The 22,012-nt window shown below is 40.4% G+C and overlaps 1 protein-coding gene and 1 long non-coding RNA gene across 3 annotated transcripts in view; one reads left to right on the forward strand and one right to left on the reverse strand.

The window, feature by feature from the left end:
• Window positions 1–8,281, forward strand: part of CHST9 (carbohydrate sulfotransferase 9) — a 184,330-nt gene extending 176,049 nt beyond the window's left edge. The window contains exon 5 of the mRNA XM_029921951.1: window positions 5,102–8,281. Within this exon, the coding sequence (XP_029777811.1) occupies window positions 5,102–6,193 (1,092 nt within the window). The 3' untranslated portion in view covers window positions 6,194–8,281. The remainder of the gene's footprint in view (window positions 1–5,101) is intronic.
• LOC115277646 lies at window positions 1,851–20,439 on the reverse strand. Of its 2 annotated transcripts, XR_003902453.1 has the most exons (6): window positions 20,354–20,439; window positions 18,939–19,068; window positions 18,221–18,278; window positions 5,060–5,478; window positions 4,021–4,138; window positions 1,851–3,342 (listed from the first exon to the last, which is right to left on the reverse strand). It is a non-coding gene; the product is annotated as an uncharacterized LOC115277646 (long non-coding RNA). The 2 variants fall into 2 exon arrangements; XR_003902454.1 differs by lacking the exon at window positions 18,221–18,278.
• Between the last annotated feature and the right edge of the window lie 1,573 nt (window positions 20,440–22,012).

Here is a 22,012-nt window from a genome sequence, read left to right on the forward strand (position 1 = left end):
TGGACCTAGAGAGTATGAAGCTAAGTGAAATAAGTCAGTCAGAGAAAGACAAATACCATACGATTTCACTCATATGTGAGATTTAAGAAACAAAACAAATGCACAAAGGAAAAAAATAAAGACAAACCAAAAAATAGGAATGCTTAACTACAGAAAACACCCTGATGGTTACCAGAGGGGAGGAGGGTAGGGAAATGAGTGAAACAGGGGATGGAGAATAGGAGTACATTTACCATGCTGAGCACTGAGTGATGTATAGAACTGTTGGATCACCATATTGTACACCTAAAATTAAGATAATACAGTATGTTAACTATATTGGAATTAAAATTAAAAACTTAATTAAAAATAATAATAAAATACAATATAATACCATTTATCTTAATTTTAGTAATCCAGACCTCTCAGTCATGGAAAGCCTTTGCTGTAATTGTAGGAAATGGAGTAGGCAGGGGGATGGAGAAGGAGGCCACCACACACTATAATGGTTTTTATAAGGTGAGTGATGGTGAGCTAGTGCATGCTAGGGGAAGGCCTAGTGACCATCCAACAAGAAGCCTCCTGGGGTGCTGCTACTTAGAACTAACCTTTAGCCCATCTCTTGGTTTATTCAGAGCTGAGGAAACTTACCAGTACTAAAAACACTATCAGAAGATTGAAGTCTCCTTTATGATCAACGAACCTTTCCCTCATGTACTCATCTCCCTAGCTGCACTAGTCATTAGAAAGCAGCTTGAAGAACATGGGCTTTCCAGCAAAGTGAAGTGAATAAACGTGTAGGGTTTCTCATCAGGTGTGTGTGTGTGTGTGTGAGGGCTGATGTGGCATCCCTGCCTACAGCAGAGTATTTCTCTCTAGTTACCAAATATTCACACCTGTCATATTTGATGTCCTGGACGGTATGAGACGAGCCCTAATTTTGTTGACTTTCATTTGCAGTACGCTAACTGAGTGGTGCCCCAGTGCCATTACTGCCTGCAAAGTGCCCGGGGAGCTTGTTCAAGGTAGTTGAGAGCCCCACCCCCAGAGATTCTGCTCCCAAGTGTCCACAGTGAGGCCTGGGAAACAGATTGCTGGCAGACGCCAGAGGTTCCCAGTCAGCCTTGAGTGACTTTGAACCAATCTGATTTGGCAGGCAGGTAAGGCTCCCAGCCCTCCATGCCTACTTAGCATGAGCAGCTCTACATGTACCTATTTTATTTGTGTTCTCTTCTGCCAAAGATTTGTTTGAATTCAGATTTTCAGCACCTTGACAAGAATTGGTAAATTATTTATCTAAGTTAACCTTGACCTTTTGATTAACACTTTTTCTTTGACAAGGTTATAAAACAATTATTTGGAAGCCCATCATTTAGTTTAAATCACATTTACTGCAAGAAATAAAGCAGAAGAAAAAGCTTTCCATGAGAAGATTTTTTTCTCAGTCATTGCTCTCCAATATAAATGGAAATAAAAAATTTCTGAATATCCTATTGTCTGAGGGACTAGCTGATGTTTAAATGTGTAGGGGTCATTAAAAAGAAGCTGAATTTCTCCTTCTACCTGGGATTTGAAGAAAATCCAAAATATCCCAAGTAAAATGATTTCTATTTTAAAGTGACTATTTGTGCCTGCAAAACTATGATTTTGTGTACACAGGCAGGATGTCCTGGTTAGTTGCAAGGCCTCATCTTACACTGGTCTCCATTGCACTTGTTTGCAATGACAAACAAGCTGACACTGGTCCCTTTGATTTAAAAAAAGAAGAAGAAGAAATAATCTTGATACAGTCAAAGTATAACCACGATCAGTGTTTAGGAGGAGTTTAAGACCATAAGAAGGCATTGGAAAGAACACCATGGTAGACAGTGTTGCGAGCTTATTTTTTTATTTAATTAAATATGGCATAAAGACTGGTGAAGTGTAATACGATTGTGTAAGTAAATCCTGTTAATGGATATACAGATTCATTTGGTACTGTGTGTTGAAATAAAGAATCCACCTGTGGTTTTTTAAAAATTGCGTTTACTCAATCAACAATTATTTATTGTTTCCTATGTGCCAGGCAACATGTTAGGTACAAGAGATACAACAGGGAACAAAAAAGACAGACCTCTGTGGTCATGTTTTAGTGCAATAGAGATGGGGGTGGGGTGAGATAACATAGAAGTAAGTAAATAAAATCATTTCACATTGCAATAAATGCAATGAGAAAAGTGGGCAGAGTTCTTATTTGGGAACCTTACAAGGGAGAGAATTTCAGAAGGGAACATAATTTAGACAAAGTGGACAGGGAAAGCCTCCCTGCAGAAGTGACTTTCTGAGAGCAAATAGAAGAACGAGGCATGCTGGCTACTAGGAGCTCAAAAACCATAGAAGAGGTCAAAGAACTGCAAAAATGGAAGAAGCAATGAGCTGGAAGGTTAGAGAATGGTGGTCAGAGAGATGATGGCAGTGACACAGGCTCTGGTGATGACACACTCACTGAGAAGTGAAGAACACCTCTATTAAAGGCAAGGTGGTCAAGGAACCGAGAGTTTAACGGGTGTCAGAGTCACCACACAAAATGACAGGAATGGGGGATGAGAAGCAGAGTCTGAGCTAGGAGCTAAAGTCTTCAGTGCATGAAGCAGAAAGAACAGGGGTCTAGGCGGATGGCAGCATGAAGAGGGAGAAGGGAGGCTCAGCAGGACATGTGTGTTTCACAGCAGCAGAAGCTCTTACCAGGAGACGTGTCCTAGAAGCAGCTGTGAATGACAAAGAAATAGCTCCCTGTCTTCTGGCTGGAGGGACAAGTGGTTCAAGGAAATAAGGTGTTGTCTACTTGAGAAAGTGCAAGGGCAGCAGAATCTTGGGGGCCAGCCAGGTTCCATGTAAAGAAAGTCATGGGAAACAATCATTCCAGAAGTCTCCAGAGATTAAAGGGGAATTTGATGACCACAAAGAGAAGGTCCAGAGGGCATGGTGGAAGGCTGATTTTGTTTTTGTTCTTGTCAATGGGGCAGGGAGGGAACTAATTAGGATACATGTAGAGACACACAAATTATAGTCTGGATAATAATGGACAACTGGGGAATCTTGACCCTCACTAGGTCAATGGTATAAAACATTATTACTACACTATAAAATATTAATAATGGCAATTATTATTTATAGTTGTAGTAGTAGACAAAGTAGCTGCAAAAATATATTGGCAGTTTTATTTCAGGCCTGTACTAAATACTTTCCATGCAGTCAACCAATAATCCCATGATCTTCCAAAGCTCACGTCAAATTTCTGATCATCTGTGAAAACTTAATGGACTGCAGGTAATTGATCAGACTAAAGATGGATTCAGGGCTTTGAAGTCATCCTGGCAGTCTCTGAGAAAACAAAATACATGATTTTAGACTTGAAACCCCAAAGAGTTGGCTAGTGGTATGGAAGATGTGGGCAGCTGTTTTATGGGCTACCTCAGTTGTTGTATGGTGATCAGGGGTTACTCATACAATCTTCTTGCACTAAAAAGATGCCCTTCCTACACCCTTAAAGCTCATCTAGTAGAAGGACCATGATGGTTTGAGGTGGCTCCCATCCACAGTGCAAACTATTTCTCTACTCTTTTGCTCACTTTTCTAGAATATTCCTAATCAACCTGAAAGACTTCCATCCATTTATTCAATGCTCAGTCAATAGATATGTGAGAGCAATTACTATAGGCTATAGACCATTCTAGACACTGTGGATGGATGGATGGATGATAGATAGATAGATAGATAGATAGATAGATAGATAGATAGATGATAGATAGATATCCTCCTCTAGCAACTTCTCCCACAACTCCCTCTAACGCTAGGCTGGGGGCCCCATGCATTATTCCAATAGCACACCATTTATTCATTGTTTTTTCCAATAACATGCAGACAATTCTGGATGTCCATCTCCAGATCAGTCTTCTCCTCAACCATCCTTTTTGAGTCTAAGTGGTATCGTTTTACTTCTCTGCTGAGAGCCCTTCAAAGTCCCCCTAGTTTATCCAAGATAAAAGCCAAAGTTCTTACAATTTTTATCCCTAGGAGAGGATTCCATCTTGTAAATCCTGCCTTCCGCAGTCATTGCAAGAGCTGTAGGAAGATGTAGTTAGATGAATAGTAGATGAACGTAGGCTGATTCATCGCACTGACAAGAGAACACATCAATTAGAATTTTCTGGATTCCCTAGTCATTCTTTACTTGGAAAAGAGAAAGGTTTCATACATGAATGAAATTGTATGATTATAATTACTAAATTACTATGATAAAATGAATATTCTGAAACAAAACATTTTCCAAGGGAAAAAAATATTTCCTTTTGAAAGTGCTTGGAAAACTGAAATGGTCACAAAGATTGTATAATTTGCCTTCCTACAATTTTAAGTTGTAATTTATGACATTAAGCTCTTCCGTGCATCACAGAATACCCTAAAAGCAAAAACAAAAATTTCAATGCAAATACAGCTACATTTTATATCTACATTCAGATGTACTAATTAAATTAATGCTTGAAGGTAATACATTCCTGAATAGCTCAAGAATCATCGACCTTCAGGATGATGGAGTGTATTCTAATGTGTCACACGCAAAGCTAAGATGAAAATTCAGGACACTCTCCTTTCCATCTTGTGACCGTGTGTGTGTGTGTGTGTGTGTGTGTGTGTGTGTGTGTGTGTGTTGGTATATAATTGATAACCAAAGCTAACAAAGATAGTAAAAAAACAATAACTGACTTACTACGATCATATACTCAAATCAATACTAGTAGGCTTAGCTGAATAATACTCAAGATAACTTAGCTTGAGAAAAATCTATTAACATAATGTGTCACATTAACATTAAATAAATGATAACATGTAAGTAACCAAATATATATAATATAAAATGTGAAATTGTGTTTCAAAATGATGCTTGGACACCATTTTTCATTGTTATATTTTCTCTGAAGAAACTTACTACAAAATGTGTATTCAGCATGCTTTGCTAAATCGTTTTGGCAGCTTACACGAAATGTGCTCTCCTCAATAGAACTGTAAAACAAATATGTTAAGATCCTTGTATACTCACGTTCGTGAATGTGCTTTCAGCATTTCTCCTCTATTTTAACAGAACCTCAAGTTCCACATCACTGAGGATCAAAAGGGAAAAAAGGAAAACCTTCTGCTCAACTCTGAGAGGCCAGCGAAGGTCTTAACAAAGACCAGCTACTCACAAGGCGAGGATAGAGCTTTGGGGAAGGCCACAGGGCCACCAACAATTAAGCTGATTCAAAAACATCACGGAACGAGGACTGTTTTCAAGAAGTTCAGTGAAATGAAGTGGCCATTGGACAGACACCCTTTAAACAAAAGTTTAATCAAAGACAACAAATGGAAGGAAACGGATGTGGCCCAAGAGAAACGCAGGTCTTTCCTTCAGGAGTTTTGCAAAAAGTATGGTGGGGCGAGTCGTCCTCAGTCACATCTTTTTCATATGGTATCCAGGATCTATGTGGAAGATAAACACAAAGTCTTATACTGTGAAGTACCTAAGGCTGGCTGCTCCAACTGGAAGAGAATTCTGATGGTACTAAGTGGGTTGGCTTCCTCTGCATACAACATCTCCCATGATGCTGTTCACTATGGGAAGCATTTGAAAAAACTAGATAGCTTTGACTTAAAAGGGATATATACTCGTTTGAATACCTACACCAAAGCTATTTTTGTTCGTGATCCCATGGAAAGATTAGTGTCAGCATTTAGGGACAAATTTGAACACCCCAATAGCTATTACCATCCGGTATTTGGGAAGGCAATTATAAAGAAATATCGGCCAAATGCCTGTGAAGAAGCATTAAACAATGGATCTGGAGTCAAATTCAAGGAGTTCGTCCACTACTTGCTGGATTCCCACCGTCCAGTAGGAATGGACATTCATTGGGAAAAGGTCAGCAAACTCTGCTATCCGTGTTTGATCAACTATGATTATGTAGGCAAATTCGAAACTTTGGAAGAAGATGCCAATTACTTTTTACAGCTAATTGGTGCTCCAAAAGAGCTTAAATTTCCAAACTTTAAGGATAGGCACTCTTCTGATGAAAGAACCAATGCTCAGGTTGTGAGACAGTATTTAAAGGATCTGACTCCAACTGAGAGACAATTAATCTATGACTTTTATGACTTGGACTACTTGATGTTTAATTATACAACTCCATTTTTGTAGTTTGCATTAATCTTCTAAAACCCTGTATTTACTTCATGATGATGGCCTCAAATCAGCTAACTGTAATTTTCCTGCAGTTCTCTGTATGAGAGAGAATTAAACTAGGTGCAGTTGTCTTGATTTAACGAAGATTTTTACCAAATAGTACACCACCAATTGGCACAAAATTATAGGAAAATTACCTTACAGAGACATGTAAACAACTTGAGTTGCTCTAGAATGTTTGGAAAATAGCTGCTTTTGCATTTTGGATTATATTATAGAAGCAATAACCTAGCCAGCTGCTACATTAGCTTCAACAGCCTCTTGCAATGAAAGGAAAAGGGACCTAAACTAGCATGAGTGTATATCTACATCCTGGAATTTGTTGTCGAAAGTGCATGGATATATTTTTAGCAGTCTATGACATATTACTTGAACCTTGGAGAGTTTTCTTACACCCTGGAAATCTTTCTATCAGCTGCAATGATAAGTCAGTTTTGAAATAATACTTTGGACAAAGGCATTTAACTTTAGATTGGAAGGCATTGTGTGATTTACAATATGAGAATCTAGCAGAAAAACCAGATGAAGCTATGGCTTTTTATATTCAACAGCCAGTAAAAAATGCACAACATACTAGGATCAAAGCAACAAAAACAACCTTCCTCTTCCAGAAAAACTTAAGGGGATTGATTCTGTTTTCTTTTGAGCCCTCTGTGCAGAGACAAAATGCACATAACCACTAAAGGTCTTTGCTTCTGAAGCAGGCAGTTGAGAAGTTTAAGCCTCATCAGATATAAATGTGCTCCTAATTTCTAGTTTAATTGGGCAGGGGGGACATTGTTTCAGGATGGAATAATCATCAAAAACAAAAGTTGCCACTCTGAATATGGGCCTCAAACAATAACAAAGTTTTATAAGAGTATTATTTGAATCAAAGCATCGTGTGCATAGCTTTATATGTGAAATGTACTCTAAGAATAGCCTTTGTTTCCAGTCTAATTACTTAGCTTGGGAATGACTTTTTAAAAACACATATACCACTTCAAAGATGGGTTAAATTCTAGAGAATCAACAAAACAAGAGCCCCTAGAAACATTTTTAATACGCTTATGCATAAACAAATTCAGGCATTTTCTTTTTAAGCTGAAATATTCTGTACTAACATGGTCAAATACCATTGCGCTCAAATATTAAATCCAAGTTTCGGGAAAATAGGACCATGTGTCACCCCTATCGAAAGTTGTAATGTGTTCTGGAAATTTTTTCCAGCGGACCCTAAATCTGAAGATACATTTGAATGGGAACTTATTTTAACTGGTTGACTATTACTTTGAGTTAAGAAGACCACACGTCATTCAAACCTGTTTAAATGCAGTTCTTGAACATGTTCTTCTTCCCAAAGTATCATTTTTTTTCTCGTCAATAAATATTCAGTAACATCTCGCAAAGAAAAGTAGGTATTAATATTTAAATATTAATAGACCAAGAAAGTTACAGTTGTCCTTATTTCATTTTGATTTTCCATTTCATGGCTGAGTATTCATGAAATGCTTCCCTCAATGCCTTGTCCCATCTGTGTCTCCCAAGGAGTGGGTAACTGCAACGGGCTGCCAGACCCTAATTATTAAGCCTTCGAAACCAACCTTTTACTACTTTCCACTCCATTTACTCTTGCCTCTAGACCATACACTTAAGTTGTGCTCTCTGTTTTTAAGGAGTCTTACTCTGGAGTAATCTCAGTTGTATAATTTAAATTTTGCTGTACCATGTAGACAGGATTTCTTGTAACTTGGAGACAATGATATCATCTTTTGGATGGAGAAAGGGAAAGAATGGAAACTATGCCAAGAAGCCTGAAATTTTATTCCTAAACTACACATACACACACACACAAACTAATTTTAGATGGAATCTGCTATAAATTATAGAAGCAATTTTCTCAACGTTATTCCTCAAACCTTATCAGGAGCAAAAAGCCCGTCTTTTCAAAACTTTGGAAGAAAAAAATGGGAAAAAAGGTATCTTATCTTTCTCTTATAAGCATTTCTAATGCACTTGAGAGAATGGAATATATATATGTACATGTATATTCACACAAACATATATACACACATACATATATACACACAAACATGTATGTGATATGTATGCCTATATCTTTAGATATACATGCACACACATGTAACTGTTTGGCACTGGTGGGAGAGAAGAGGGCTGAGAAAATGATACACGATGCTCTCTATCAAAGCTCTTCTATGCCTTTCCCCATAATTCTCCTTCTCGGACCCTTTCCACTGAGTCTGTGTAACCAGAGGTGGTCCTTCAGTCACTCTGTTCCTAAAAGACTCTGGTACCAGCAGGCCACCTGTGTGGCTATGCATCCCAGAGGCCATGTGTTAATAAGGTTTTATTAGAAGAAAGAACACACTTTTTAGCTACCTACTCTTCCTTTTAAATGACTTCAGTTCATGGTAGGGCCAAAGAAGCCAGTCATCATCTTGGATTCCCTGTGAGTTTATATACCTTTTCCATTTATCTTTTCTGAATTATTCTGCTTTGCAGGCCAGCTCACATTCACCTTTGTCGTTTCTGCTGTGCACAAGCCCAGGTGGGAGCATCTCTGCTCCTTTGGACACTCATGGTTTCATGGATTTAGATTCCTAAAGGCGAGTGATCAAATCCAGACTCATCTTCCAGATGTCCAGTGTTCACATTTTAGCACTAGCACGCCTCAGGTATAATTATAAGTCCTCTAATTAAACCCTAAGGATCTTATTTGTTTTTATAGGCAGCGGTAACAACCTGGGCAGGTCCCTTCCCTCTGTTACTCCCCTGTTTGGAATTACTAGTAGAGTACAAGTTGGCAATTAATCCAAAACCATAGTTACTTAACATGGTAAACTATCTATGGATATGTGTTGCTGTGATTATACCCAGGAACTGCCATAAATTTCGATGGAAATGCATATAAAAGACACCCAACGTTCTGATTTTCTCACATGTGTTTGCAAACACCCATTAAGTCAAAGGAAATGTGTGGCTACTTGCTAAATTCTCTCACTTCACAATCTATAAAATACTATCTAGCAACTCAAAAGCCACTTGGATACCATTTATAATCAGGAAGAGGAAAAATACTTATCCACTTTACTTATGACTAATTATTCTCCAAAAAAGTATTATCTCCTAAAATATGTAGTTTAGCTGAAGAGAATATATAAGCAGATGCAGGGAATTTTGAATCTGAATTTTCTTTGAAAAGATCACCTGTGGAATTAGTAGAATTTGGAATTCATCAGCTGAGACTCCCAGAAACATCTCCCTACTATCAGGCCTCACTTGGCCTCTTGGGGCATCTTCAGCCTCTAGGCTTTCATGGAATATGGCAAAGCAGAAACTCTGCCCGTAGCTAACATCCCCAATGTGCTCTGAAATTTGACGGATAGTTGCCCATAGGCCTTTCACAGTAGCCCAACACCTGAAGACCTCAGACCAAGGCTAACTCAGTTTAGCCCTACCTTTAGGGCCAGACCTTTTCAATATCAATCATAAGCATTATAACAATATTTATGATCAAAGTCATAATCAAACATTTATTCCTTTACTACTTAAGTGCTTTACATGCATTTATTTAATATCCATTGCCCATCTTAGATGCTATGTAAGTTCCCCCCAACACACACACACACACACACACACACGCATACACACACACACACACGTACTGTGTGTGTGTGTGTGTATATATATATATATATATATGCAGAGTGGTTGAGTAACTTGCCTAAAGAGTCACAGCTGGAAATTAGGTCAGGAGCAAGGATGAATCCAAACTGCAAATACCACTACCAAACTCTCTTCTTAGTTTAAGGACAGCTAAAGGCAAGAAGTATATTGGCATCTTGAAACTTCTTTGATACAAATATAGATATACATACATGTGTGTATTTTGCTGGTTATCCCATTTCAAATCAGCTTATCCCTTCCTTCCTGCTAAGTTGACAGATTCAAAGACTTCATAAGAAATTAAGCTTTCTTCCTACCTCCCTTTTGAAAATTCCTAGTTGATCATGGAGCACAATGTAAGAACAAAAAAGTCCCTGAACCAACTTTAGCGTAATTAAAACAAAATATCATTTTGACAAGGAAGTCCAGATGGCCATAGGAGTGGTCAAGGTCACGGAGAATATGGTCCAGACTAGTAGGGAGTCAGGCCAAATCAGCACTGGAAGATGGTGGTGGCTCAGCAAATCAGCCCAAGAGAAAGCTCCTTCAATACTTCTAGAAAGTAAACAATTGTGTATGGTCTCTTTTTCCTGGGCTCCTGTCCTAGTGCTGTTTTAGTTGTTAAATAACCCTAAACAGATTCAGGAAGATTATAGAAAAGAATAGAGACACAGGTTGACTCAAACTAACTGAAAAACACCATGAAAAATTAAAGATAAACAAGTGCTCAGTTATCAGAGGGAAGACTTTTCCTAGACCTTCAGGATACCCTACATGAGGAAAGCCAAGTCTGGAGGGTCAGTAAAAGGGTATTGCCTTCCACCATTTATGTCTCAGAATTGCCTAGTCCCACCCATCTTATCCACCACAATCCTATCCTTCCAGGCATAGTCAAGTCTATTTAGGCAATAATTTTTCCCATCTCTTCTGTTCAAGTCTTCACTCTATTCTGAAATACTAACCTCTCTCATATTAGACATTCACTTCATGTTAAGTCATCAAGGAATCTCCTTATATTATTGAATTTGGCGATCTCATCTCTTCACGAGCTCTCTGATCATCAGAAAAAAAGCAAAATGATTTTCCCCCTATGTGACTTGTCATGTGATTCTTCTTTTACCAATAAATGCAAGCATTCCTTCCTCTTTTTTTGCTTCATTTATTCATTTGTTCATTTGCTATATCCCTCTTCATATGAGTATAAAAATCTCTGCTGTCATTGGAATATATTCTAGATCTTCCAAGAGGAAAGTAATTGTGTCTGTTTAAAAGAAAGAGTTATTGATAAATATTTTTTATAATATAGTTTAACGTTCCTCTACAGATAATATGTTTATTATTGCCTTTGACTTTCAGACAATATGATCAAAGGATCTAAAGAGAAGGCCATAGAGAAGGACAATTGGGGAAGTTACTTAAAGGGCACATGGCTTCTCTATACTGATTGTCACACCTTAACCTAAAGTGTAGCTATAGACACAGCAATCTTTTACACTTCTAAGGTGACATATTTGTTTATAAGGCTGGGGAAAGAAATGTTGAAAAAATGCATGATTCCGGTCAATAGGAAAGCCATTAACTGAGCAGGGAGCACACAGGAAAACTACCTTACATACATTCATTTAATGACATGAAGAATAGGTCTAATCCTTCCCCCTCCAGAAAAGTGAAAGTTAGGTATTAGTCCACCCAGCATTTTGTGAGGGAGAAAACTGAGGGTCAGAGAGGTTTTGGCTAGCTGCCGAGCCAGCTTCCTGCCAGGTCTCTTTGACTCCAAAGCTGAGACCACACACGACAGCCTACAGGCCAGATCTGGCCACAGAAATGTTTGGTTTAGCCTACAATGCATTTTACTTAATATCTGAATTAGTCATCAGCATTTTAAAATTGGAAAGCATTCGTCAATAATAAGGAATTTCTGTTATGCTGCATCAGTTATGCTCACCTGAAAATGGTTGGGCAGAGTCAAGGGCAGCCCCTTTAGAGAAGCCAGAGATCTCTTGCTGTTCATGCTCTCCAACTAGGCATCATCACTCAATTGCCTTACCTGGCTGGCCCCTAAGTGCCTCATCTTTCCATCCCTGCTTTGAAGTGTGCTCCTGCGTCTACCGCGCCTCCAAGGCAAAATCGATTCCTGAACATTTTCCTTGTGTTATGCAATCTCCAGGTTCCCTCATCCTCACTCAAAATGCTGCTGGTTCTTTGGTTGTATACCCAAAGGGATCGCCAAACAATATTTCACTGTTTAAGAAAATCTTTTTTTGACCTACAAAAAAAGATGTTGGGAGAAATCCAGTACCTTCCTTTGGCATCCTTCTGTCTTAGCCCCTGGGTCCCCTTGGCAACAGCATTCCTTCCCATCCCCTTCAGCGGAGATGAATCATTCTCCCATGCCCTTGGAACTTCAAGGTCTAGAACAAAAACTGGTTCCCACTAATGCATCAGACTGCTATTCCATAACTTTCTTCAAAAACCCCTGTGTTAAAGGTGTACCCACCTTTCCTCTGAAAATTACTTATGTCCCAGCTTTCCTTGAGGATTTCCCCCATCAGGCTCATCTCATGCCTCTCCACCCCACTCGTGCTATTATCCTGGGTGACTTTTGCCATCCCAGTGACATTCAGCTATCTTTGCTTCTTAGGGCTTTAACCTCCTCCTTCTTCTACTTCAACACTTGGAGAGCTAGAGAAAACAGAAACCCAGCCATGGAAAGAGATAACCATGACTCTGGTCCCTAAAGAGCAGAAAACCTGTAGCAACCTCTGTGGTACTTCATTTAATCCATGCATTTCCTTAAAATATTTCTCAAGCTCAGAAAAATGTTCTTCAAAAATATTATGAACTGGAATGTACTCCAAACACTAGTATAACTACCAACTTTAAAATGACAATATTAGTTTGACTGTAATGATCATTAGGCAAAAATAAACCCTTAGTCTCTCAAGTGTTCAAAAAATAGTGCATAGGCCACCACCATGTATCAGTTATCCACATTTTTGTTAAGACAGATTCCTGCACCCCACCCAATATGTGCTGAATTAGAATCTCTGTGAAAACCACTTGAGAATTTTCTCTTTTAACAATCTTCTGGGATGAGTCTTGTATACAACATGGTCTGAGCACCGCTGATGTGTGTGTGTGATGTTTTTAATCCTGGTGGATTATAGGTAATAATAAAGCCTGCTCCCTTCATTCTATTACTTTGTTAAAAAGTTAATGGCTCTTGGCTCAGAGAAAGTCAGCGGGTATTGGTACCAGAGTCCTCCGTGGGATTTCGAGCTGCGCTGAAGCAGAAACTTGGCATCTGAGGTCCGCCAACCGCAAGAAGTAGAGCTGAAATGATGAAGTGAGTTATGGGAACAGCACTAGTTGCTGCCCAAACTTTTTGAAAGCTTTCAGGATGAAATGGAGGAGTGGAAACTTTCCTCTTTGAAACACAAAAGACAAATGTGGACTGAAGTCAATTTTGGCAACTCAACTTCATGCTGAACGAAGTGAAGACAGTATGAGTTTCCAATAAAAAATAAAAAAGCTGTTTTCCAATTGACCTAAGATGATTGAAAGTGGAAAATATTTGCTATTTGGGTTATTAGTTTGAAAGCAAGTGCCCCAGGAAATATTTTGCAATTTAACTTAAATGGTAAGAATGTACATTTTCTTGGACTTCATTAAAGAATGTCTCCCTTTGCCTTTCTATTAGGCTGAACCATATGACATTGCCAACGTTTGACCATCTCTGATGTACAAATGAACACAGCCCTTTCATACAGCTCCACTGGTACCTACCCAATTCTAGCCACCTCTGAAAAGAAGTCCTGCTCCTCCTCCTTACTCTCCCCCTTTATCTTCCTTTTTTTTTACATTGTACTTGTGATAAAAGACACATAACATAAAATGCAACATCCTAACCATTTTTAGGGGGCATTAAGGATATTCATGTAGTTATGGGGCCATCACCACCATCCATCTCCAGGACTCTTTTCATCCTGCAAAACTGAAGCTCCATACCCATTACACAATAACCCCTCCAGCCCCTGGAAAACACCATTCTACTTTCTTCCTCTAAGAATCTGACGATGCTAGGTACCTCATATAAGTGGAATCATATAGTATTTATCCTTCTGTGACTGGCTTATTTCACTTAGCATTGTGTCCTCAGAACTGTGCCGTGTTGCTGTAGGTGTCAGAATTTTCTTTTGTTCTAAGGCTATTGAATAATATTCCCTTGTTTATATAATTCCTCTTTTTGATCCACTCTACACTCTTGAAAAATAAACTTCCTATAGCATCATTCTGCTCCCAGCTTCTCATTGCCTGGATGGATTCAAGGGCTACAATAATATAAGTCTTACCCAATATCACCAAATAACCATAGAAAACCCACTATTATCCAGCCCCTTCCCCAAACCTTATTACATTCATTGAAAACATTCTTTTTTACCCCTATTTTATTCTATTTTAAGCTGTCTGAAATGCCCATTTCTCCTCTCATTATTTTATTTCATTTATTTTAGAGAAAGAGAAAGATGATGAGCAGGGGCAGGGCAGAGAGACAGAGAGAAACAGAGAGACAGAGAGAGAGAGAGGGAGAGATGAGTCCCAAGCAGGCTCCATACTCAGTGTGGAGCCCAATGCAGGACTAGATCCCACCACTCTGGGATCATGACCTGAGCTGAAATCAAGAGTCAGACACTCAAAACACTGAGCCACCCAGGCACCCTTTCCTGTCCCTCTAACAACCTCCTCACATGACCTCTCCAATCTGCCTCTCACCCACCCCACTCCTCTCCCCCTTCCCATAACCATCCCTCACTCAACTTGCTTTGCCCACTCTGCCTGGGATACTCTTCCACTCTTTTTGCCTTAACTTTACCCATAGGCTAATGGTCCCAAATCTCTCTCTCCAGCCCATATGTCTATTGTTGACTTTGCCCCATATTTGCAACTTCCTGATGGACTTATTCACCTGGATAATCCATTGGCACTTCCGACTCAATGTGACTAAAGTTAAACTCATTGTCTAACCCAAAACCTAATTTCTCTTTATTTAATGACATCACCATCCATCTACTCTGTCTCCCATGTCAAGAACCAAGGAGCCAAACCAGACTTCTCCCAGTTCTGACTCCCCAGACCCAGGGGAAAGCCCACTAACTTCCCGACCTACATTTTACTCAGGCTTCTCCTGTCCTTCAATCCATTCTGCTACTATCCTAGTTCAACCCTCCTCAGCCTCTCTTGCCTGCAACACTGCAACAATTTTTAACTGTCCTCCCATTTTGTTCCCCTCCACATTATGCCCCACACCACTGCAACAACCTAGAATGGCCATGGTCCCCTGACATTGGGTAGTTTCCTGCCTCCTGGGCCTTTATTCACTGTGCCGCATCTTTTGAGCACCTACCTACCCCATTGCCCCACCCAAATGTCTTAATCACTACACTCAGCTCAAGGAGGCATTCCTCACCTCTGTGAACACATGTGTGACTAGGAAGCAATACGCTATGGTAGTTAAGAGCCTGGAAAATCTTTACATGGATTTGAATTCCATGTCTTCAACTTTCAAATGTTGGGACCTCTCCAGTTTATTCAACTTCTCTGAGGGCTAGGTTTCTCATCTCAGAAATGAGGACAGCAATACCTACCTCATAAAGTTACTGAGAGAAATAAATGGGGAAATGTGTAAAGTGTTCAAGAAGTACCCAATAAATTATTTTCATTACCCCTCTAGAGCCTGTGCATATTTCTATCTTTGCACACACAGGATTCTGATTATTTATGACTGAATAGACTGAATTCATCTTGTTCATCTTAGTAACTTCAGACAAGGTGCTTGGTAAATATCTCTTCAAGAAATGAATACAAGAACTAATCCCATACACTTCCCCCTATGTTCAAATAGCACTATGCCTTTCTCCTAAGGCACATTCGCCTTAGAACCATATGAAAATATGTCTTAACTTTTCTGTTAGATTCAGAGTTACCTGAGGGTGAAACTCAATTAACGCACATCTAATTGAATTTCAAGCTTTCAAATGTTGACTCTTTTTAATAAGATAATGGTTTAAGACGTGGGCTCCCCAAGTACAATATAGAACCAAATAAATAAAAGGTGTTACTTCATTCATCATCAGCCCCTTTCTTTCCATCAGCTAGCTCTCCTCCCTGACCAGGCTGAACTCGTATCTCCTCAGATAAGCTCTCCTGTCCCTGCCCCTCCAAAGGCAGCTCCCTGGGACTGAACACTAGGGACCAATCTCTCATCAGTCTTCAGAAAAGACTTTCCTGACCTCCAAGCTAGGTTCAGTCATTTGCAGTTACTTTTCCAAAGTTACATGTTCCCACTGGAAAATGAGAAGATTCTTTGTGTCCAGGAAAGTCTCCGTCACATTTCTAACTTTTTCCTCATCCCCAAGTATGTAGTCAACACTCAGCAAACTCCTGCTGACCAACTGAATGGATAAAGCTCTGGGTTTTAGTCTTCCTCCATCATAAGAAATTGGCAAATGCTAGACTGAAAAGGATTACACAGAAGTTACTTTATGACTAAATTCTAGAAGACTGCATCCAGAAGGCAGAAGGCAAAAGGCAGTATCATTTGTTCTATAACAGAGAAGACTGGGGAGAATTAAAAGGTGACCTCTGTGTTGACCAAAAGTGGGGTTTCAGAATGATACAAACCAGGTATGTACTTGGCTTTCTGAGAGTAGGTAAATATAACTACATGAGGGACAAGAAGGCTGGAGTGATTGTCAAGGGGCTTGATCTGCAGTGTCTGTGGCAATGGTTAATAGATCATTTGTATCTAGAGGTAAGATATCTGGCCAGCCGACCCAGAAGGTGCTCAGTTTGTGTAATCAAAAAAAATTTTTTTTTTGAGACAGAGAGAGACAGAGAGTGACCATGGGAGAGGTAGAGAGAGGGGGAGACACAGAATCTGAAGCAGTTTCCAGGCTCTGAGCTGTTTGACGTGGGACTCAAATCCACTTACCGTAAAATCATAACCTGAGCCAAAGTCAGACGCTCGACTGGTTGAGCCACCCAAGTGCCCCCCACATTTTTAAGTGTACTTTATTTTTTTATTCTATTTGCTTATTTTGAAAGAGACAGAGAGTGAGCAAGCGAGAGGCAAAGAGAGACAGGGAGACACAGAATCTAAACCCGGCTCCAGGTTCTGAGCTGTGAACACAGAGCCTAACACATGGCTCAAACCCATGAACTGTGAGTTCATGACCTGAGACAAAGTCAGATGCTAAACTGACTGAGCACCCCCGCTAAAAAAATTTTAAGTGTACTTTTTCTTTTAGTCTATTTACTTATTTTAAGAGAGAGAGAGAGCATGAGTGGGAGAGGGTCAGAGAAAGAGGGAAAGAGAGAAAGAGAGAGAGAATTCCAAGCAGACTCTGCTGTCAGCACAGAGCCCAATGTGGGGCTCAGTCTCACCAACCAAGAGATCATGACCTGAGCCAAAATCAAGAGTCAGACATTTAATAGACTGAGGCACCCAGACGTCCCATAATCAAAAACTTGAGAGCAAAAGAACATGTGATAAATATTGCCTCTGTGGAAAATCATGGATGCTCACATATTTTCTAGACCTATGTTGGTTTATAGACAGAGCCCTTAGGTTGAACAGAAGGTCATATTTCCCTGAGAAAGGACCTTGCAAAATTACTGCTTGAATATATGGTAGATATTCATCAATATTTTATTTTATCTTTTTAAAATAGTTTATTGTCAAATTGGTTTCCATATAACACCCAGTGCTCTTTCCCACAAGTGCTGTCCTCGATTATCATCAATATTTTAAAAAGGACTTGCCATCATATGTTAGAGTAACTGTGTATTGAAGAAATACCCAAATTTTTCTAGGTCTATAAGATACAGAGTCTGAACTGACATTGACACCTTGGGGTGCAAATCGTTGTGATCCTCCAGTTAGAGTGGAGGCACATGTAGACCTGATGGTAAGTTAAATTCCAATATATGTCTGTTTTTCAGCCCAGCAGTTTCACAGACTGATGAGTTGTTTATTTCCTCTGTCTCTGAGTTTGTAATCAGGATAAATGTACTAAAAATGGCATAATTCTCACATTGGTCCTCTTAGCTGTGGAATAAGAGCCATGAGGACAGGAAAATACAAGCAGAATCCCCTGAATCCAGCCCTGGCCAAGAGACTAAGTCAACAGCAATGCCACATCCTGGTAGTAGTTTTAGATTAGTCTTCAAAGACTTAAAGGATGCAGGGGTGACAGTCTTCATCACATCTCTATTCAAGAACTACTGTAATCTGAAGCAAGTGATAGCTGGCCATACCTGGTGCCTTTGTTGACATCTAGCTTGTGGATTTTGATCTAGTGAAAGCATTCTTTTCCTTCAATAGAAAAGATGAAACAGAGATCACCTTTATAAAGAAGAGATAGAATATTCACTGTCTTGCTCCAGGACTATGTTAATTCAGTTGCCTTTTGTTACAATATGATCCCTAGGGACCTTGACTATCTTGGCATTCTGCGAATTATCACATGCACTCACTAAAGTGATAACATCAGGTTAATTTGCCCTATAGAACCCAAAATGACAAGTTCCCCTGATGTTCTAGGAAGATACATGTGTGCAACAGAGTGGGAGTTAAACCCCATGAAAATGTAGGAGTCTGCTATATCCATGAAGATTTTATGGGTACGGCGGTCTGGGAGAGGTAGGGCATTCCCTACATTATGGACGATGACAGGTTGTTGTACCTCCAAGAAAGAGTCTTTGTTCATGAGGGCCTCTTGGGAATTTGGAGGCAACCAATACTTTGGTTGGGAATACTTGTCTAACTCATGTTGGGAATCACTCAGAAGATTGCCAGGTCAACTGGGGCTCAGATCAAGACAGGACTCTGAAGCAAGCCTAAGCTGGGGTACAAGCTTATCTTCCCCTTGACCATATGACCCAGCATGTCTGATGATACCAAATGTTTTTATGGTAGATAAAGATGCCATGTAGAATTACTGACAAGTCCCAACAGGAGAGCTGCAACACATACCTTTGGGTTCTGAAGCAAAGACATGCCTTCAGCAGTGTAAGAGTAGTCTCCACTTGAAAAATAGTTATTGGCACCTAGTAGAAACTCTACTTGACCAGGGGACACCAAGTACCTCTGTAACTGAAGCTTCCTGTTAAGAATGGAGTATTATCAGAGCCACAGAGTTATAAGGTCAGATGTGCACAGTAGCAATCCATTATACAACAGAAATGTTATATTTAGCATCAGGGCTGGCAGTTTTGGGGGTATGAGTAAATCACATAAATAGGTGAGGAAGAAGTGGCCCATATTCCCATGTCACCTGCCTCAGTGGCATGGATGTCTCTTCATCAGCTCACACCTATGGTCTGAAGGTGTGGTCTCTCTGATCAGCTGAGGAAGGAGAAAACAACCTGGGCCTAAGTCACAGGTGGGTTAATGCGATATGTGGTTTTAGGCAAAAATCAACTCTGGCTCCATTACAGCCCCGCAGGGGCGGTTCTAAAGGACAGTGATAAAGGGAATTTCTCACAGATGGCAAAGCTGCAAGAAAATACATTTGTTCATTCACTTTACATGGAAGGAGTAGCCTGAGAGGTAGATTTGCAAGGGTCCCTGGGTAGAAACCACTGGCTTGGCTTTGTTCAAGAAAAAGCCTATAAAAAAATGAGATTGAAAGACTAAATGAGATCTGTGGAGGAGGTAGGCGGATGGATGGACCTATGGGAATGGGCACAAACAGTGCATGCAGATCTTCGTGTCTCAGGAGTAGCCACCCCAGGGGAGGTTCTCAACAATCACATGAGCAGGGTGACTGTCAGTTTGCCTCTTGGCTCTACTTCCTCGGTGCCGATACAGTGCGCCCACTAGCAGGGACGAAGGCAGTGCAGGAGTCTGACAGCATGACTCCCCAATACCAAAACAGATCTAGCTACTTCTACGGCTGAATGCCCTGTATGCTTGCAGCAGAGACCAGACAGCTACTTGGCGTCGGATGATTGCACTGGGCCTCTTCCACTACTGAGGGACAGCAGTTTGTCCTACTGTAATCTACATCTAGTCCAAATGTTGGTTTGCCTTTAGCACCATCATCAACACCACCATCCACGACACTCAAAAAGACTGATCTAGCAACATGTGTCCCACTAAACATTGCTTCCAGTCAGGGGACTCATTTTATGGCAAATGAGATATGACAATGTGTATACAACCATGGAATCCACTAGACTGACCATGTATTGTTTTGCCCAGAAATAGTCGGCAAAAGATGGAATGGCCTTTTAGAGACTCAGCTAAAGCACCAGCTTGAGGGCCGACGTGCTGGCCTTCGGGATACAGCGTATACACCGAATGACAGTGCTGTGTCCCAGTAACAGGAACACAGGTGCTTGAAGACAATAGTGACACAGGGACGGTTCCCTCTCTCCATTACTCACAGAGAATGACTTGCAGAATTTGTGCTCCTCATCCCTGGAAACTTGGACTCCGCTGGGTTCAATTTCCAGGTTTCTGGAGGGGAAATTTGCAGCTAGGAAAAACAATAAATTCCCATTAACTTTCTGAACACTTTGAACTCCTCATACCATTGGGGGGAAAGGCAAAGAAAAAAGTCACTATACTGGCAATGGGTTTTGACTCTGATCGCCATAAGAAACTAGAGATGCTACAAGGGCAGAGAGATCTTACAAGGGCAGGGAGAAGGAAGTCTAGGACTCAGTGGAGTCCTTGAATGTCTCTTGGTGCTTTCATTCTCAGTGAGAATAGTAAATTAACAGTTGCAGCAACCACAATCCAATGAGCATAAAGTAACTAAATGTTTCATATCCCTGAGGAATGATGATCTGGGTCGTAATACCAGACAAGCAATCCAAACAAGCAAAAGTTCCAGCTGAGGGCGAGGAAAATTAGAATGGGTGATGGAGGTAGCAGGGGGTGAATATCTATTATAATCTTGAGAGAATCTGCAGCAAAGGGGAAAGTTCTTATTTTATTCTTTTAGATAGTTTGTGTTTAAAGGAAACTCTGTACTCCACTGGATTTATAACTTTTCACTTAGGAAGAAAGCGAGGGTAACTTGTTTTCACAAAAGTGGAGGCTCATATTATAATGTGGGCGGATATCATGGTAGGCAGCCGTGGATCTGGGTGGGATGAGGGGTGGACAGTATCAGAAACCTCACAGACACCACTTCCGATCCTCTCGGCCTTCCCTGCCTTCTATTTCAGCTGCCATGAAGACAACCAGCTCTGCATGGGCTCCAACTGCCTTCATGTAGGCTCAAGCTGACGGCGCCTTACCTTATGAATGCACTCATGGTCTCTTGTGTCTTTCCCCAGGATTTCCCTGTTAACACTTTATGGGAGCTTTAACAACCCATTGGGTGAACTTCTGACCAATGAAAAACAGGAACTGACAGATAAATTATCTTTCTTGAGATGCTGGGGGGAGGGGGGTTTCAGAGGCTGTGGCAGTCCCTCAGTATCAGGCTATTAATCACCCTTAATGGGAGTCAGCTAGGTAAGGAATTCTTAAATCTTCTCTCTCTCTCTCTCTCTCTCTCTCTCTCTCTCTCTCTCTCTCTCTTCTTCTTTGCTTCACTATTCTTATCTCTCACTCTCACTCCGTAGGACAGATCCCCTGGACTTTATTGGATAGAGCTTGATCATGAAAGAAGAACCACTGAAAGTGGAATAGAAAGAGGGATGTTTAAAATAGGGATTTTACTCTGTACAATTGTGTGAAATGGTCAGAGTGTTATGGATGGCTGTTGTTTGTGTGTGTAGTGCTAGACAGGGCAAGCATTTGGGAAAGATAACTGCATGTGAAGTGGGCAAAAGCACGGCCAGCTGGACCCTGTTAGGGGGAGCTGTAACAGGACAATGTGTACCTGTGGCAGTCTCTTGCCACCTGGAAGTCTCCAACTTCCTTGGTGCAGATGATCTATGGGAGTCACAAATCAGATAAATGGAAGGTGAAAATCTGATGGAGGCAGCAGGAGATGCTAGACTGGCTTATGAACAAAAAGCTTAAGGGGCTTATGAAAAAAGTGGCCATCGTGGCAGAAATGAAGGTTATATGTTACATATGGTCTCAGA

Source organism: Suricata suricatta, chromosome 14 (assembly GCF_006229205.1).
Source record: "Suricata suricatta isolate VVHF042 chromosome 14, meerkat_22Aug2017_6uvM2_HiC, whole genome shotgun sequence".
NCBI classification, from domain to species: domain Eukaryota; kingdom Metazoa; phylum Chordata; class Mammalia; order Carnivora; family Herpestidae; genus Suricata; species Suricata suricatta.